The 18,301-nt window shown below is 44.8% G+C and overlaps 1 protein-coding gene across 3 annotated transcripts in view; it reads right to left on the reverse strand.

The window, feature by feature from the left end:
* LGALS12 (galectin 12) overlaps positions 1–18,301 on the reverse strand; it is a 214,492-nt gene that overhangs the window by 144,100 nt on the left and 52,091 nt on the right. For all 3 annotated transcript variants that reach the window (XM_069644993.1, XM_069644995.1, XM_069644994.1), the window contains exon 4: positions 1,634–1,753. In XM_069644993.1, coding sequence (XP_069501094.1) covers positions 1,634–1,753 — 120 coding nt within the window. The remainder of the gene's footprint in view (positions 1–1,633; positions 1,754–18,301) is intronic.

Below are 18,301 nucleotides of genomic sequence, written 5' to 3' on the forward strand. Positions count from 1 at the left end.
CTGGTCAGACCTCGACGCATGAAGGATTTTGGGTACACTAGACATCACGTTAGGGATAATGTTACAGTCACGCCAATGTCGATGTCTCTTTTCGATCTTCGAAAGAAAGATGGAATACTCTGCGATTACCACTATCTGTCAGACTATATGCACAGCATGTGAATCTAAGTAGGCATTTTTCAGTGTGCAAGCAAAGGAGGTACACACGGATTCGACTGTACATTCCTCTGTATTGCCCTACTAAAACTGTATTATAGTACTCTTGTACCACTCAACACAATTCTCTATAAGGTTTGAGCCTTGATTGCTCCATCACAGCTACTAGGAGATGAGCCAAGCAGTTTTCAAGCCCTTAACATATATATCACTCAGGCCATGGATTAAAGGGAGCTGGGACAAGCTTTCTTCACAGTCCTAGATAACAAATGGACACCATACCCATTTGTAATTTGTGTTTTGTATTTTTATTTATATTGCACTTAACACCTAAATGCTTTACATAGTTTCACCTTTGTGAACCAATTAATCCTAGTCCGGCAAAAACAAGGACATGAGATTAGAGAGAAGGTGGTCTTTGAGGCTGGATCTAAAAACCGAGAAACTGGGTAAAGGCCGAAGAGACAGAGGGAGAGAGTTCCAGTGCTTAGGGGCCAGGACTGAGAAAGAGCAGAAGCTCAAGGAGGGGACTGAGCAATTAGGAGAAACAGGGATTGTGAGTAAAGAGCCCACAAATGCTTTTAAAGACAAGGCATAGGACATTAAAAAGACGGGCATCAAAAGACAACCACTGAAGGTGGTGCTTGGCAGTGGATATGGAGAACAAAGAGGTACAAAAAAGGTACAAATGGAGAAGGATTAAATGGAGCAAAGAGAGGTAAGACAATATATGCTGGGAGACCCAGGCGAAGAAACAAGCAATAGAAAAGACGAGAAGCCTAAAGAAGTGATCAGGAGTTTAGAGGCATGAAAGTAAGAAACGGGCGAGCCCTCTGAATGTTAAAAAGCTGTAAGCGACAGGTGCGAGAGATAGAGGAGATGTGGGAGCTAAAAGAAAGTGAGGAATTGAAATGAACACCTAGATTTCGAGCCAAGGTGGCAGGAAAGAGGTAAAGGCAATTGAGGAGGGGGGGCAATAGAAGCATGGAAGAAAAGAACCTCAGTTTTAGAAGGATTCAGAAATAAAAAGCGTGAAGGCTTCCAAGATTACAGGCCGAAAGAGATAAGTGGATGGAATCGGATAAATGAGAAAGGAAAACGTGGGAGTCATCAGCATATAGATGTGACCATGCATAAATGATGACCACACGACCTTTCAGAAACCCACTAGGCCTTAAAAAATGAAACAGCCCAGATATGCTCCATCTTAAACACAGACCCAACATACATGTTTCAGACCTGCCAACACTCTTCATAATGGGTCTGAGAAAACAAACCCACAACTCGAATTCCAGGGCAAATACAAAAGAATTGGGCGCAACTTCGATGCTACAATTACTTATTTAGGATATGCCATTGGGCAGTTCTCAGCTCTGCCAGGTCTATACTATCATCCCAACACTATCTGCCTGATATCAAGATACCAGGCTACCCCTTATTCAAAGATACACCCTCAGCCTAAGCTTGGATACTTTACATTACTGTTGATGAATCCGATGACCTTCACTGCAACATCGCCGGAGATTCCCAGGGTGTCCACTCTTTCCAGGGGAAGCCGGTGCGTGTACTCCACGAAGTGGTGACCACTTACACTCACCTACAGGCAAAGAAATAGAATTAAAAATGTAATCCTCCTTACCACTTCAATTAAACTTCAGACCACAATGGTGCTACCATGAAGTGGAAATAAGGGCAGCCTGGGGTCAAAACCAACCAGGAGCCCAGGTTTGCTTCTACAAATCTCAGTTTACTTTTTTCATTTGGTCCCAGAAAGGCTCACAGAACACAAAGAAAACGCCCCATAAAATATGTCCATCATCGATTTGCTGTAAAAAAGCAGGCATTTTTATCATGTGCATATGGGGCAAAGGCCATACCTATTAACTATAAAGGCAGTACTACCAAGCTAGCGTCCAGCCTAGCACAACAACAGTCAACTACAAAGTCTTTAAAACGTTAATATGATGAGGGCATAAAGTCTACTGGGGTAACCTGGGATTAGGCACTTTTTGTATAGGATCTAATGCTGACAGAATAGAGCTGCGTTAAGAGAGAGTCTGGTGTTTTTTGCTAGTCTAGAGTAACCCGGCCGCCGATGGTCATTTTTCAGGTCAGAGTGCTGTTTTTTGCCTTGCTTGCCACAAAATAGACAAAACAAGGCGGTCAGGGATGGCGTGGGGTTAAGCTTTATGCTCCAAAGCTCATAGGGTCAGGACATGCCGATTGCTGATTGATTGGGTGGTACTGAAATGGAGTTACAGGGACTTCACCGTAGATGGCAGCATGGCTGCCCTGTGAGGCTGTCTGAGAGTGGTTACTTAGTTGCGGGTCACTTGTCAGTGACTGTAGCCAATGTGACAAATTCAATGATGTCACTGCTTCAAAAGGGGGAGCCCAGTCCCATGAGGCCAGGGCAGTGAGGCCGCTACCTGATAGTCCCCTCGGATTGGTATTTATCAGGTGGCTCTCGTGGGAGGAGAACCCCCATTGAGAACAGAGACTACCACATCGGGAGACGTGGTATTCCCACCAAGCCCATGACCCTGGTACCCCTTTCCAGAGTTGCCCCACCTGTCCTTCCTCTCCTCATTACACCTCAAACCTACCCTCATAACCGATGTACTTTGTGAAAGCATTCCGGAGAGAGAGTACCGAGATGAGGCGGAGTCTTAGTGAGTTACAACATCAACACTCACCTAGTACACAGTGGCATAACAAAATGTGCTCCCTGCCCTAAAAGCCCTGCTGAGCCCACCCCTCTCCCCACCGCCAAGCTTGCCACATTGGGGCCCCCTGCTGGGCATGGGCAGCCTGGGGCACCCACCAAACCATGGGGGCTAAGGGGCCCCTGTTAAACCAGTGCTAGTACTGAGACAAGGAGGGAATGCAGAGCAATATCAAGCAACCATTGGAGTCACTTTCATCAATCTAGTGGTTCACAAGCAGCAATTGGAAGAAACAAGATACAATCCAACCAAGAACTTGACGGGCCACTCCCTGGAGGAACCGCAGGAGCCAGGATGAGCGCGACGTGCAGGCGGATGCTGACCGGGATGCCGAGAGAGTCCAGGGCTAGTCCAGGATGGGAAGACTGTGCAGCCCGCAAGCAGACTAAGACTCCAGACACTCCAGAGATCCGATGAACGAGAGTGCAAAAGCATGCTGGTCTGGAAATGAAGAAGATGGTGGGGACGTCACAGGGAAAAGGAATCTCTGGGAAGTTACCAGAGTGCCACAAACAAACTCTGCTGCCTCAAAGGACCCAGCTCCCATGTAAGCCATACCACAAGGTACGCAGGATGCCAAATAGGCTCTGAAAGCCCAAGGAGGTGGTCGCCAAGTTGGGTAAGGAGGGCCTAGGGCCCTAGCGAAGTGGGACGAAAGCAAGAGTGCTTGGCAGGTTAGTGAACCAAGTCTGTACAACCCACTGTAGTCTGGAAAGTGCATCCAGGCAACTCTTCATCGAGGTACCTGGTGAGAGGGAACCAGGTCTGCACCAAAGGGTCAGGGACACACTACAGCTTGGAGAGAGCATCAAGCGTGCTCCGAGACCCCCAATCGGCCCTTAGAGTCTTTATTGCAGTACTTGGTGAGAGGGAACGAGGTCTGCACCCAGGGGACAAGGACCCATTACAGCTTCGAAAGTACATCCAAGTGTGCTCCGAGACCCCCAACCGGCCCATAGAGTCGGGGTTTGCTCAGAAGCACTTTAAGACAAGATAGCAGCACCCGTGAGATGGATGGGGGTACAGATATATACTTCAACACCAATCAATGAGGACAACTCGATGGTTTGGCAAAGGGAGTCCGTTTAATGACAAGTACAAACAACGGGGAGTCATGAATATCAGCAAATGTTGCGATCTTCCTTCTTGCTTCAACTCAAATGAACTTCATAAAAATCGTAACATTTATACTAAAAACTCGTCATTTGATGTGTAACACTCAAAAGTTGACATGCAATTCTATTGGTTCGGGAAAGGTAACATTAATATAGGTACTATATCTGTATACAGTAACGGAGCAATGAGATTGGGTAAACACTGCATCTAAGCCCTTCCTTCAAAAATTACTTCTGCAGACGTCACTAAAAGTATGACATCCTATTGGTTCTAATGACTGTAGGACCCTAGATTATTTGCTACACTGTGATTGGGTTGGCACCAACCCCATGCATACTTTTCCACTTTGCTTAGGAGCACACAGAATGGTCGGCCAGGTGCGGGGTGCCCCTTCATTACCCAGCCTTCCTCCAATTATTGTTAAATTTAATCATCACTTTAGTGGCCATGTGTCAGTTATCTTACTGTGGTTGGCCTTGAGACTGCATCTTCTGTTTGGAGAAGTTCTGATATCTTCGCCTGGCCTGGTGCCATGCGTAGGTGTGAGCCCTCGCTTCTTCTTGCTCGGCTGGTCACGTGTTTAAGACACTGTAAATTTGCCTCTTTTCCCTCAATTTGTGTATTTGATTCTCGTTTCACCCACCACCTGCCTTCGCCTTCTTATCTCAGCCTTTCAGAGGCAGGATATTCTGTTCTTAGTTTCAATTAAATGAACCTACTGTTCGTCTCCTCTATTGGTACGACCTTGAATCTCCTGGCAAGAGTTGCCTCTGCCGAGTTTCATTTTTGCCGTCTCTTCTTGATTTAGCTAAATATGACTCTTTTTCTCATGTGGCCTTTAGTAACCCTTGGATTTATTCTGCTTTTCGTGCAAAAGTGGAAATACACTTATATAATGTGCTTCGTTTGAGGTAGATCATGTATAGTGGCGCTTGCCGCACTATCTTTCTACTAAGCATAGCAAGCCACACAAACCTCTTAGCTTTCTTGCGGTTACAAGCATATTTACAGGTGTAAACTGGTCAAATATCTTTGCCATGCTTACAGCTTAAGCTTTTTACATTTGACATTGCCTTTACGCTCCAAGTTCACGATATCTTTGTTCATGACGTTTCGTCTCTTTGCTTCATTCTCTGGTCGTCATTTCTTCTATATGTGAGTCATTCTGGGTTTTCGTGATGTCACCATTCGTCTTCCATTAAGATCTTTTTGGTTTCTTCAGGGACTTCACTTAGACTATCTTCATTTCATTTTATTTGATGATAGGGTTTTCTTAATGGATACCTTACTGTCCATGGCTACTTCAATAGGTGCTGTTCTTGTGTTCGGTACTGGACAGAGCCCACTGAGGCTCTCTGCTGGTTTACTTGCTCATCGTACGTCACATATTTCGGTGTGAATGTTCCTGGTACTTCAAAATGGCTGGTTGGAGTGCAGGCTTTCTTTGGGACCTCCTCTACACCCCCCCTCCCCTCTGGGCGATTCATCGACCACTTTCACCTCCTTCTTTGGATCGGTCTCCTTCTGTTCCCCTGGATTCACTTTTATTCCTTCTTCATCTTCTGGGTCTATGCATGATGGTCTGAAGAAATGTCTCTTTGGAGTCCATATTTTTATGACTCCTTTCAGGGTTCCTGCTGTCCTTACGTGTTCATCTTTATTCCATGTCATCAGTTGACATTGTCCATTTGGTCTGCAGTAAACTCCTCTTCCCACATAGTTTCTGTGCTTTCTGGGATAGAAAAACTTTGTTCCCTCAGGTGCATGAATGCTAGACCTCACAAAGTCTCTTATTTCCTCATCAGTCAGGTCTTTGGGCTTCCATCCTGGTTTGACATCATTAATCATCTTCATCCCTATGGCTTTTTTCGCAGTTTTCTGGCATTGAGAGATTATTATCTTGATAACACAGAATCCTAGTAATATCATCACTAGCAGGGCTACCACAAACTTGAATGCATCTGCCATCCATTGTGGAACCCATGAGAATAGTGACCCAAACCAACTGTCATTATCACCTTCGTCCGTTTCATCAATCATCTGGTTCTGCAGTTTTGTCAGCATACCTATGGCTTCTGTTAGAGTTCCATTTTCCTCATCATGAGAAGGTATAAATGTGCAACATGATTCTCCTCCATCCATGGCTGTGATCATGTCAAGTACATATTTATTCTGGAGAGTCATCAGTCGGACTGCTCTTAACTCCTCCTTGATTGTGTTGAATCCTTTGATGGTTGTGTTGATGGTCTGCAGTAGTTCCCATCTGGTTATCTGCAACCATTTAGTATTTGCTCCAACTTGAAATCTTGGCATGAAAATTGTTGCGAACACTGCTGAGGTGAGACTAAATAGCCTGCGTTCATATAGGATTACAACAGTTCCACAGATCTATTCTTCCTTAGGTGTGCATCGGCTTTTGGGAAACGGTCAATATTCAGGTCACTCTTCAGGATCACCAACGCCAGAACGTGGACATTCACTATTGTGCATATACCTCCCCAGTTTCTTGGTAGGCTGATGTATGCTTTGGATCCACATGCCCAATAATGATCCATAATCACTGCAGTTCCATGCATCATTCCCGGAGCATCAAAGATTCGTCCACAGATCTGATTCTCTCCCATCTTCCTTGTGCCATTATTCCTGAAACACAATTTTGAACTCTCCAGTGGTACCATCTGCAAGGGTCCTCCTCCATTTTCGACCCATGTCTGAAGTTTTGCAAGCCTTGGCCATAATGGCTTGCATATCCTTTGTGAATTTTCAATTGCTTCCTTGCAGGCTCAGAGGACCATCCATGCACTGCAAATCACTACCTCTTTTTCCCCATCCATCTGGTGAAAGCACTGTTCCCCAGACTTGCATTTGGCCTCTGTCCTTCCAACCTTGAGCCTCTTCTGAAGTTTTCCCTTGGACATTATTTTCACTTCCCATCTAATTTCAGCTCCTTTCACTCCAGGTTTCAAGTACCTTATCACATGATTCCTAGTATGAGCTCTATTTCTTGTCTTTATGTCTTGAACATAATCATCTTCACCAGGATCAATTTTTTCAGTTGCCCATTTCAGTGAGGCATCACTACCCATGAACTGGCCTCTGGTCTTGCACATTGCCACGTGTGAAAGACAGTGTGCTGTCTGGACATCAATTTCTACAGCTACGAAGATCTTGGACTTCCCTATGCTGTACGGTGCGAGTGCACAGACAAAGCATTCCCCTTCTGAACTTCGTCTTCTCACTTCTTTCATGTGCTGGTACCATATGTTGTTTCCCAAATGTGCTGTGCTGTCCAAGTAATTGTTTAGTTTGTTGTCGTTTCCGTGCATGCTTCTCTTGATTCTACAAGTTTTCATGTAGTTCGCTATAACGACATCCCTGAATGCATCTGTATGGCTCCTTCTTGCTGGAGGATTCTCAGGTATCCCGGTCCATGGTGCAGGCCTCCACATTTGTGCCATTTGGGTAGACAAAAGTCTGGCAGTTCTGTCTTTGTCCTCCTGCATCTTTTTTCTTCTGGTTAGAAGTGCCCATATAATCCACTCTGACATTGGTCCAGAATATGGCTGTATTGTAGAACTTGTACTTGTCCCTTTCACTGAAACATATATGCTCAGCAATGTTGTCTCTGTGGGTTTACTCAACAACTCTTCTAGTCTTTTCCTTTCTCTGGCTATGAATGGTCATAATGAATCTATTATCAGTTGTGCTCCTGCAGAGACCTTCTCAGAGTTTGCTTTTGTCTTTCTTGGTGTTGGATCAAGAGTTTCTGATCCTGCGGTTTCTGTTGGCTTTTGTTGCGACTCTCCTTGTCTCTCCATACCCTCCACTTTCTTCATTTGCCTCTTTACTTTGCTTGTAGTGGGATTTCTCATAGTAGGCAGTCTTTTCTTCTCCCATGCTTTGGATTGCGGTTCTGCAGTCATTGGCACTAGGCCTGGTGTATGTGCATTCAATGCTTGCATGAGTGTGGTTGTCAGTAACCTTTTTTTATTCATACTCTGCCGACCCCGTCTCCGGCTTTTCAATTTGCTGGTTACCACAAGTGTGTGCGCCATTGCTAATCACAACCTTCTCAGGTTCACTCACTCCATTATCAGATCTTCTAGGGACTGGAATGACTATGTAAGGTCTGGGTGCCTTCGTAGGCTTCATGTGTGCATCATTAGGTGGGTGCACTGGAATTGGAATGATTTGTGCACCAATTAAAAATACAGTTCTGATCGTTAATGATAGTAAAATGATGATGACTATAATACACAAATACATTATGCCCCTGTAGGTTAGGCGGCAGCATTTACGTCCAGAGAACTGAATGTCTTTCCTCCTGCGGGAGGACTAGAGTACTGTTCTGGACCCCCATCTCGATCATCCGTGAAATGTGCTAACCTTTAATACAAATTCTAAATAATTTTGTCTCTGGATTCTGTTTGGTTTTGTTTGCGGGCTGTAGGTATTTAAACAATTGTCTCTCTTAGCTTGACCAATGGATTGTCTATTATTTCTGCATACAGTTCTCTTTTTCTATGTATATGACAAAACAGGCAAAAATTCAACAAGTCTCTCTCTATTGTGTATGTTCAAAATATACTAGCTCCCAGTCTGTGCCCCTGATCTGCTTCATTCACGAAGACATGTTGCCCTTGTCCCTGTGGAAAATAAAAAATAAAAATTGAGATCTCTGGCACTGCTCCCTCGATATGTCCCTTGGAGGAAAGTTTAAAATCTTCACAAATAGTTCAGTTGGTGGTCAGAAAGTTCCACTTGCATCACGATGCCATGCAAGAGCATTCCTATCTGCGTGGAATTAGCTGGGTCTCTGATGAATGTGAGGACGTCAACATTGATCGGTCTCCCCGCAAGCTCTGCAAAATCCTCGATTTGGCGGAAGAACACATTGCTTGCCAACCTGCGGTGTTCTGGTGACAGGGACATTTGTCCTGTCTTTGCTGGAATTTGGGACCGTTTGCCTTTCACTTCACTGTGAACAGCATCTGCAATTTCCGTTTGCGTGGAGAGCAACTTGTATTACTCTGCTGTTTAGGATTATGCTCAAGACGTTCTGCATTTGCTGGATCTCGAAGAAAAGTGAATACATCTGTAGTTCTCCTGACAAGTTCTGGACACTCTTCGATTAGGCAAAAGAACAATACGTTGATAAGCTCATTTGCTTCCTTCTCAGCTTGGGACATTTGGCTTTTCCTCGCTGTACTCAGAAGTAGGAGGAACTGCTCTGCAATCACAGTAAGCAATCTGTTTATAGTCTTTTCGTTTTCAGGATCTTGGAGAAATTCAGTGACACTGGTGAGTCTCCCCACCAATAACGGGTACGATCTTGGCACTAGATCGAAGTATGTCACCACATCTTTGGTGATGTCGCTACTGTGGGACACCATAAGTGATTCCGAACAAGGTCTCTGTGTGGAAGGAGTCTGGATACTGTATTTTCTTCCAATTTATGTGTCCTCAATCAAAGTTTGGCATATTCATTTCTGGTTAAGGATTCAGTGTGCCTCAGTGCAAAGTTCAAAGTCGACAGACTATGTTGTGGTTTATAAATGCAATTTTCCTCTTCACCCTGCAACTAGGATGCACAAAGTGTCTGTTTTTATGTCCTTATCCTCTTTTTTGCTCAGAGGATTGTCCAAAGTGAAACCACAACTATTGTACAAAAGTTCTTTGTCTTTACTTTGCTGCTGATCATGCGTCCTCCTTCATCGTCATGGATCTCGTCTGCATGTGCTGTGGTTCTTCCCCATCGTTTGTAGTCTCTTCGCGCTGGGGTGCAGGCAGGGGGCCTTCTCCGATGTATGGTTTGATGTCACCCAAATAAGATCCAAGCTCTCCTTCCTTGTAGCTTTACTGCAGAGGGAGTGCAGTCTTCCACTGTAAAGGGATTGTTAAACCTTGGCTCGTCCCCCCTTTTCCTCATATGGTTCTTTACAAGACGGTGTCTCCACGTAAAACGGATGGAACACAAAGTCCTTGAGCTGTGCCTATAGTAGTATCTCCTTCTGTGTTCTGTGCTGCCCTGTACCCTTTTCGTCGTTTCTGCAGCTGGCCTGAAATTACAGTAAGGCAAGATGTCATGCAATTCAAATAATTTTGCATTTCAGACCCTAAGATTTCTCCTGTTGACTGGGCATCACATCTAGCTCTGTCTTGCGGTGTCAGGGGGGTGCGCAATCTTCTTCCTGTGGCCATTTCGTGCGGCGTAAGGTGATGGTCAGAACCGGGTTGATTCCTGAGTGCATACAGTGCCAAAGGAAGGCACTGCAACCATTCCTTTTTTAGAGTAAGCTTCAACTTGGCTATGCTCTCCTTCAATAGGCCGTTGAGCTTCTCGCATTTTCCGTTACCTTGTGGGTGATATGCCGACGAGAACTTGTGCTTTATACCAAGCAACAAGCTAATTTGCTCAAAAGCGAGTCCCATTATCTGATCTCATGACTTCGCATACCCCCACCTGGGGAATACCTCTCTCATTAGGAATTTGTCCACACAGGTAGAGTCTGGGTGTGTACATGAACCTGACTCTATTCATCTAGAGAATGGACACACCACAACAATTAGGTATCTGTACCCGTTACATACTTAAATCATGTCGGCGTAATCGACATGCAAGTGCTGAAAAGGCCCATTTGGCCTTGGGAGAACTCCTCTCATTACTTTTAATGTGTGCCCAGCTGTGAATTGTTGGCAGATTATACAGTTCACTATAAAGAATGCAACATGCTCGGTTAAGCTCAGTATGAACCAGTCTTCCGCAAGCGTTGCCGCTAGATTCTCTTTTGTCATGTGTGCCGGATAGTGTAACTGCTCCAGCGCTATTTTTAACAGGGCTATAAGCATTACTGGTTTACCAGTGCTGTCTTGTCGCCACAAACCTTCGGAGGAACACCCTCACCGTTTCCATACGTTTTTCTCTTCCTGTGGTGCCTCCCCTTGGAATTCCATCAACTGTGTTTGCCCCACATTATTATAGATTTCAGGTGCAATTCGTGCAACAATCATTTTCTCATTTGTGTGAGCAATTTTCACCTCCATGATCATCTCACTCTTGGTTGCCATACGCTTTGCTTCCGTGTCTGCTGCTTGATTTCCTAGTGAGATAAAATCTGTCCCCTTCATGTGGGCGGCGCATTTCATGACAGCTATGCCCACTGGAGCTGTAGTGCCTTAATCAGCCTATCCAATAAGGGTGCATGCTGTACTGGCGTTCCGTCTGCTCGGAGGTAGCCCCTCCTTTTCCAGCGAGCTACGCCTGCGTGCACGGTCGACATCACATAGGCGGAGTCGCTGTATACCGTTACTTCCTGGCCTGCGTGCTTCTCAATCGCGAGCATCAACGCCAATAATTCTGCAGCCTGTGCTGAATAATGAGATGGTATTCTTGCAGTAAAGAGTACTCGAAATTCTCCATTTGCTGTGCGCTTCATCACAGCGACGCCTGCATATCTTTGTCCATCCGTTTAATCAATTCTCGACAAACCGTCAATGAAGACAACTTCTCCTTCTGCCAATGCATTTTCTTTCACTCTGGATATTTCATCATAGAATTCTTCATAATTTGCACAGTCATGTATTGGCTCTCCTTCAGTGACTGGCTTGGTTATGAACATAGCTGGGTTAGCTGGGTTCACTATCTTGCATCGGACAATTTTAATTGAAGGATTCAATATGATAACTTCGTAAGCAGAAGCTCTCCGAGATGTCAGTGTGCTCTTCGGTTTCTCTAGAATAGCAAATAGCGAGTGCTCAATGTACAACTTCATTGAGCATCCCATCACAATGGTAGTAGCTTTCCTCGATGGCGAACGCTGCGGCAGCTAAACTTTGTTTGCACTTGAAATGGCCTCTCATCACTGGGTCCAAATTTCCACTATAGTATGCCAGGGGCTTGTACCCCAATGTGGTTCTCTGTGCGAGTACTGCCGACATAATGCTGCCATTCGTGTGCGAGAACAGGTAAAATTCCTCTGCATAATTGGGGATTCCTAAAACCGGTGCTGTGCAAATTGCTCTTTTGAGTTCCGAGAATCCTTCCTCCGTCGTCTCAGACCATTCAATCTTTTCTTTCATCACTTGTGCTTTCTTTAGGGTCTGAAGCAAAGGCTTGGTGTAAGAGCTGTAGTCGAAGACTCATGCCCTGACATAATTGCACAGGCCTAAGAAACTCTGCATCTGCTTTACCGTGTGTGGCTTGGCTGTGTTTAGTATTACTTCAGCTCTCTCTGGGGTAACTCTTTTTCTTCATGAGAAATCAGCTGACCTATGTAAAGCACTTCTCGTTGACAATACTCTTTGTCAACCTTATATCCTCGTTCAGCCAATATAGTCAATAGCTGAACAGAATCGCGCCTGCATTGCTCCTCTGTTGTGCTGCAAATTAAGGTGTCATTCACATATTGCAAGACAACACTCTCTAATGCAATATTGCTTATGTCCATCTGCAGGACTCTGTTAAAAATAGAAGGAGACTCACAGTACCCCTGGGGTAGCCTCGTGGTTTTCAGACGCATCTGGCTGAACGTGAATGACGTCAGATCTTGTGAGTCACGGTGCAACAGGATTGAGAAAATGCACCATGAAATATTTTGCATCAACAGGTATATTACATAGGATTGTAGCCGGGTTCGGGACTAAAGGGAACTCGGCCTCAACAATATAATTTATTGGCCTCAGGTCTTGAAATATCCTCCAAGACCCTCCCTTTGATTTTTTGATAAGATAAACTACAGTATTGCATGACGACTGATGTCACTAAGATGCCTTGCTCCATCATAGCCGATATTTTCTTATAAATTCCTTAATCTGTCTCCCTGGACATGTAATATTGTCGTGCTTTTGGTAGAATTGCTCCTGGCTTCAGTTTAATCTTCACTTCTCCGACTCCTTTCAATAAGCCTACATCATAGGGGCCTGTAGTCCACACCAAGACAGGCACCTGGGTTTGTGCCAGGATCATTCTCTGAGGCACTTCTCTTTTGATAATTATCACTCAGAAAGTGAGGTTCACCTCAACTGCGGTTTCTCCCTCGTTTGCTTGCTCGTCAAACAGATCGTCATCAGTGACATCAGTTAATCAGTACCCCTCCTCAATGGCATTTATTGTGCACCACTGTCTGCCTTCATCATCATAACCAAAGCCATTTTCCCTCGTACTGCAGCTGTGTGCATCACCAAGGGAAATACTTGTCCTCTTTCCTCGTGCATAGGTATTCTTGGCCTGAACAGATAGTCATCTAGGGTCCTCATAGTTTTTTCAGCAAGGCCTGGCATCCCTGCCATCAGCACACATACTCCATACGTAAATATTTCGGGCTCCAATGGTACAGCCCTCATAGCGGTGTGTCCTGCGTATGCTAATAATTTCGAACAAGTTCAAATAGTGCATTCCTGGAATTGAGCATACTATGCCCTCCTCTGTGAAGGAGATTGTCATATTTAACTTCGTCATTATATCTCGACCCAAAATGTTTACTGGGGTTTGTCATGAATATAACAGAGGCACATTCATTTCACATTCTCCTATAGAGACTGGAAGTGTGTTTGTAAAGGGAACACAACTTGTAGCTCCTGTGAAACTCTGAATATTTACAGCATCGCCGGACAAGGAAAGCTTGCCTTCACGTATACACGAACGTGTAGCACCGTGTCAACGAGAAAGGAATATTCTTTATCCACTATAACGACATCCACCCTTTGTTCCGGTGGGGGTCTGGTGTCCCTGATAGGATAGAACACATCAGGGTTCCCAGTGAGCTCTCCTAGTCCATATAGAATTTTGTTCCACCTTGTGCAAATGGACTCCCCCCCCCCCCCCCCCAATCACCAGTATTATTCCTCATTCCAGGGTTTGTAGTCTGTCCTGTACCCACTGTTTGTAACAGTTGCATAGGTGACTGTTGACTGTCCTTGTGGAAAAATCACTGAATTCTGAGGTTGCAAGCCTTGTTGCGCTCCTGGCGTTTATTGTTGGACTGTGTGATTCTGTGTACCTCCCCATTGTAGAAATGAAGGTGGATTCACCATGCCTGCTCCTATTCCGTGGCCGTTCTGCATCATGCCTTGATTTCTGCATGTGTGCGCTAAATGCCCCGTCATCCCACACAACCAACATACTGGCGGTGGTCTGATCATTTGCTCATTTGACATGTCTTGGTTGCCATTTTGCATGTTTTGAAAACCGCCTTGATTACTCTGAAAGCCTCCCTGACTACTCTGCCATCCTCTTCCTCTAAATCCTCTTCCCCTGGGGTAAAACCCAGTAGTGCCCCGATTATTTTGCTGTGGATTATTGACTTGTGGCATGCTCGATTCAGCTGTACTAGTTATCATGGCTCCTTCAAGAGCATATTTTGACCATTTCTTCGGCACTAATTTTGCCTCTTCACCCTTTCGTGCAGCTTCCTTTTTACGATTTTTCTCTCGAAGCAACCTGCAATAGTGTGCGATGGTCAGCTGTATCTCTGACCATGGCTTGGCCTCGATTCCCACCAATTTCTGGAGCTGTTTCTGTACTGGCTCTGGCAGCCCTTGACATAATATATGTTAGAACACACGTATAGATTTCCCCCCCAAGATTAACGAGTCTCGAGCACCCACGTGTCTTGAAAATTCTGTATGTAAATCAACGGATGTTCGGACTCCTTTTTACGCATCATGATAGCTCCCATGTCGGAAGTATCTGGGTCTAGCACTCATAGTGCTTTCCATACCGCGGCTCTGCAATTGTAAAAACGGAGCTCGTTCATGCGTGGTATTAACGGTGGTCACACCAGGGTAGCCTGCCCGTGTCCACACATTGTCTGCTCTATCACCAAGTATGGCAATTAAGAGACCTTTGATATCCCCTATAGCTAACTTGTTCCCTCCTGTCATTTTTTCTAGTTCGTGTATCCATTTTCCAGCTCCCGATGTCAGCATTGGAAGCTTGTTTTTCAGGTTTTCCCGATCCATGTGTGGCCATGGAATATATTGTGGTCTCGCCCCTCCTTTCTAGAGCAACGGAAATTCGGACGCATAGCCCTGTCCCTCTTCCCTCATTGTTCTATCTATTTCAGGGGTAATGTTCCTAAATCGCCGCCTACCTGGCAATGTCCTTAGCCGGCTCACATAGGGTGGAGACACCCCCTCTAACCGTGAGATACTTCTTCACATCGGTCTGACTGTGTGGCTAACTCTGATGCCCTCGGTACAGGCTCAGTAGTGTCTGACCATCTTATCCCCTTTCCCCTGGAGAGTCGTCTTTCGCATCTCCTCTCTTCCTCCTTTTCCTCCTTTTCCTCACACTCCTCTCTTTCGTTGTCAGACATTGTCTGCCCCCAACTTGTGCAACTTCTTGCATCCCATTTGCTCCAGCTTACTTCTAATCTATCTAGGGAGAGTTCTCTATTCCCACTGCTTCGGGAGACAAACCTCAGTGTCGTAAAGCTGGGTGCTCTCCAGGTGCTCCTTTTCCCCCTCCCCTTGGGGTACTTGTTCTAGCCCCATTTCATCATAGATCCTAGTGATCGTTTCTCCGATGCTTCTGGTGTTGAAGTCATCCTCGATATTGGGTCTAGATGTGCCTGGTACCGAATCGTACTCAGGAAAGAATTCTTCTATGTCCTCCCAGTCTACCACTGGATCAGGTTTTTTAACCTCGATTTCCAGATATTCAAGATCGAGTACTGTCTGTCTTCGCTTACGTTTTACATCGTCATCGAATTCTCTACGCTTCCTTGCCTCTTCTCTGACCCCATCTTCTTCCTCTTTGCATCTCTACGTTCATTTGCCCTTCGGATTTCTTCATCCCTTCGTCTCTTTATTCTTTTCTCTCGTATCCTTTGCTCTTCCTCTAACCTTCGCTGCTCATGTCTGTTTTGATCATTGGCTGCTCTTTGTTTACGATCGTGCTGCCTTTCTTGCTCTTCGCGATATAACTGTTCTCGCCTTAACTTTTTTCCTTATTCTTTTGTCTCTCAATCCTTTTTCTTTCTCTTTTCGCTGTATATTGTCTAACTTCTCCTTTTGTTTCGCATCATCAATGCATTTGCCATCCAGTTTCAATAAAATCTGCCCTCCCATCCATTCGTTCGTTCTTTGCAAGTGCTATCTCATCAGTTCTATCCTTGCTTCCTTTCCATCTTTTTCCTTCTGTCTCCTTGTCGAGAGATGTACTTGCCTGTGTCTGGTCTCTTCTCTCGTCATTGCATCTCTCCTTGTCCCTCGGGACTTTGGAGGTAATCTCTATAACTATCTTTATCTTGATTTTCGTCACTGCTTTGCATAGGTGACTCATGTGCTGGGTTGCTATACCCCATGGCTGCTTTAAGTTCCCAGAGTAGGTATAACCCTTCCTCATCATTTTCAATTTTTGTTTCAGACAGGGCAGGTGGCGCTGAGGGCGTCTCACCCCCCTCTGTGCATACGTTAAGTATCCAGTCTGATGGTGGTTCCTCCTCGTCTTGTTGATACCTTTTCCCCAACTCTAGACTAGCTAGGCGTTTGTCTAACTTTTTGCCCGTATGTTGTCATGTGTTGCAAAACAGCTTTAGATAAGGACCCGCCCTGTGGCCATGGCATAAACATTTTGTGGTGGTTCCTTTAACCCATCCTGCACTGTACTTTTTCAGCTTAGGTGCATGTTTCGGCAACTGTTTGCACAGGTGTGCTAATGGAGTTATGTCTTCCATGCTTAAGTCTGTTTCCTTTCTCGTTATATAACACTTGTCAACACTTTACGTGACTTAAACAATTACAACAATATGAGCGAGCACCAATCACTGCAAGCTCCAATCCTGCTTTTTTCCACAAAATTTTAGATCTTCTATTTTACTCAATAAACATCAATTTGTATACTACAATATCTCAGTTATTCAATCGTGTGAATCTTATGTCAGTTCCTCTAAGGAAAATTTTGATTTATGACGTCACATAAAACACATAAAACAGATGTTAACAGACTAGACGAACTCCAGCTGGCCACATATACCTCTACCTCTAATATCACCCCGACATGGAGTTTAAACTTATCCCTTTCACAGCGTCTTTAACCACGGTGGTGACCTATTTTGTTCCTCTTCATTCAGGACTCTGGATACAAGTTTCTTCTAGCTGCTTGTATTAAAAGCCTCGGAATTAGGCGAATCCTCTCACTTCTCGGGTGTCCTCCCCGGTATCCTCTCTCTGTCTACTTAATTATTCTTGAGTCATATATATATATATATATATATATATATATATATATATATATATATATATATATATATATATATATATATCACACACACCTCTACTTCTGGCTATATTTTGTTTTTCCTGCCTCACTCCGTTACCTTTTCCCCTTACTTGTTCTAAGGTATATTACTTTTTGCCAAAGCATTAGTCTTTTTCACTCACCGTTCGCATGTTTCCTCTCTGGATCCTCAGGATCACTGCCTTTGTCACCGCCTTCTCTGGCTTTTCTCCCGCTCAGTTGCCCGTAGGAAAGGGAAGGGGTTTTGTGGGGAAACACGGGTACCTTCAGACCTTGTTCTGCAGATTTTATTTTTACTCTACCACTGTCTACGGGGAGCTTCACGGTCTACTCAGCTGAATGGCAAAGGACTTGTGATATTACAGAGGACCTAGAGTTACTTTATGTCGACGGTCAATGGTTGTCTTTGTCTAATCGATAGCCATCCTCTGCTACCAAGTGTGCTCCGAGACCCCCAACCGGCCCATAGAGTCGGGGTTTGCTCAGAAGCACTTTAAGACAAGATAGCAGCACCCGTGAGATAGATGGGGGTGCAGATATATACTTCAACACCAATCAATGAGGACAACTCGACGGTTTGGCAAAGGAAGTCTGTTTAATGACGAGTACAAAAAAACGGGGAGTCATGAATATCAGCAAATGGTGCGATCTTCCTTCTTGCTTCAACTCCAACGAACTTCATAAAAATCCTGACATACTGAAAACTCATCATTTGACATGTAACACTCAAATGTTGACATGCAATTCTACTGGTTCAGGAAAGGTAACTTTAATATTAGGTACTATATCTGTATATGGTAACGAAGTGATGGGATTGGGTAAACACTGTCGGGTGTGCATCTAAGCCCTTCCTACAAAAAGGACTAATGCAGACGTCAATAAAAGTATGATGTCCTATTGGTTCTACTGACTATAGAACCCTAGATAATTTTGTCCACCGTGATTGGGTTGGCACCAACCCCATGCATACTTTTCCACTTTGCTTAGCAGCACACAGAATGGTCGGCCAGGTGCGGGGTGCCCCTTAGTTACCCGGCCTTCCTCCAATTATTGTGCCCATGTG

This window comes from Ambystoma mexicanum, chromosome 2p (assembly GCF_040938575.1).
Source record: "Ambystoma mexicanum isolate Mex_15411 chromosome 2p, UKY_AmexF1_1, whole genome shotgun sequence".
NCBI lineage: Eukaryota > Metazoa > Chordata > Amphibia > Caudata > Ambystomatidae > Ambystoma > Ambystoma mexicanum.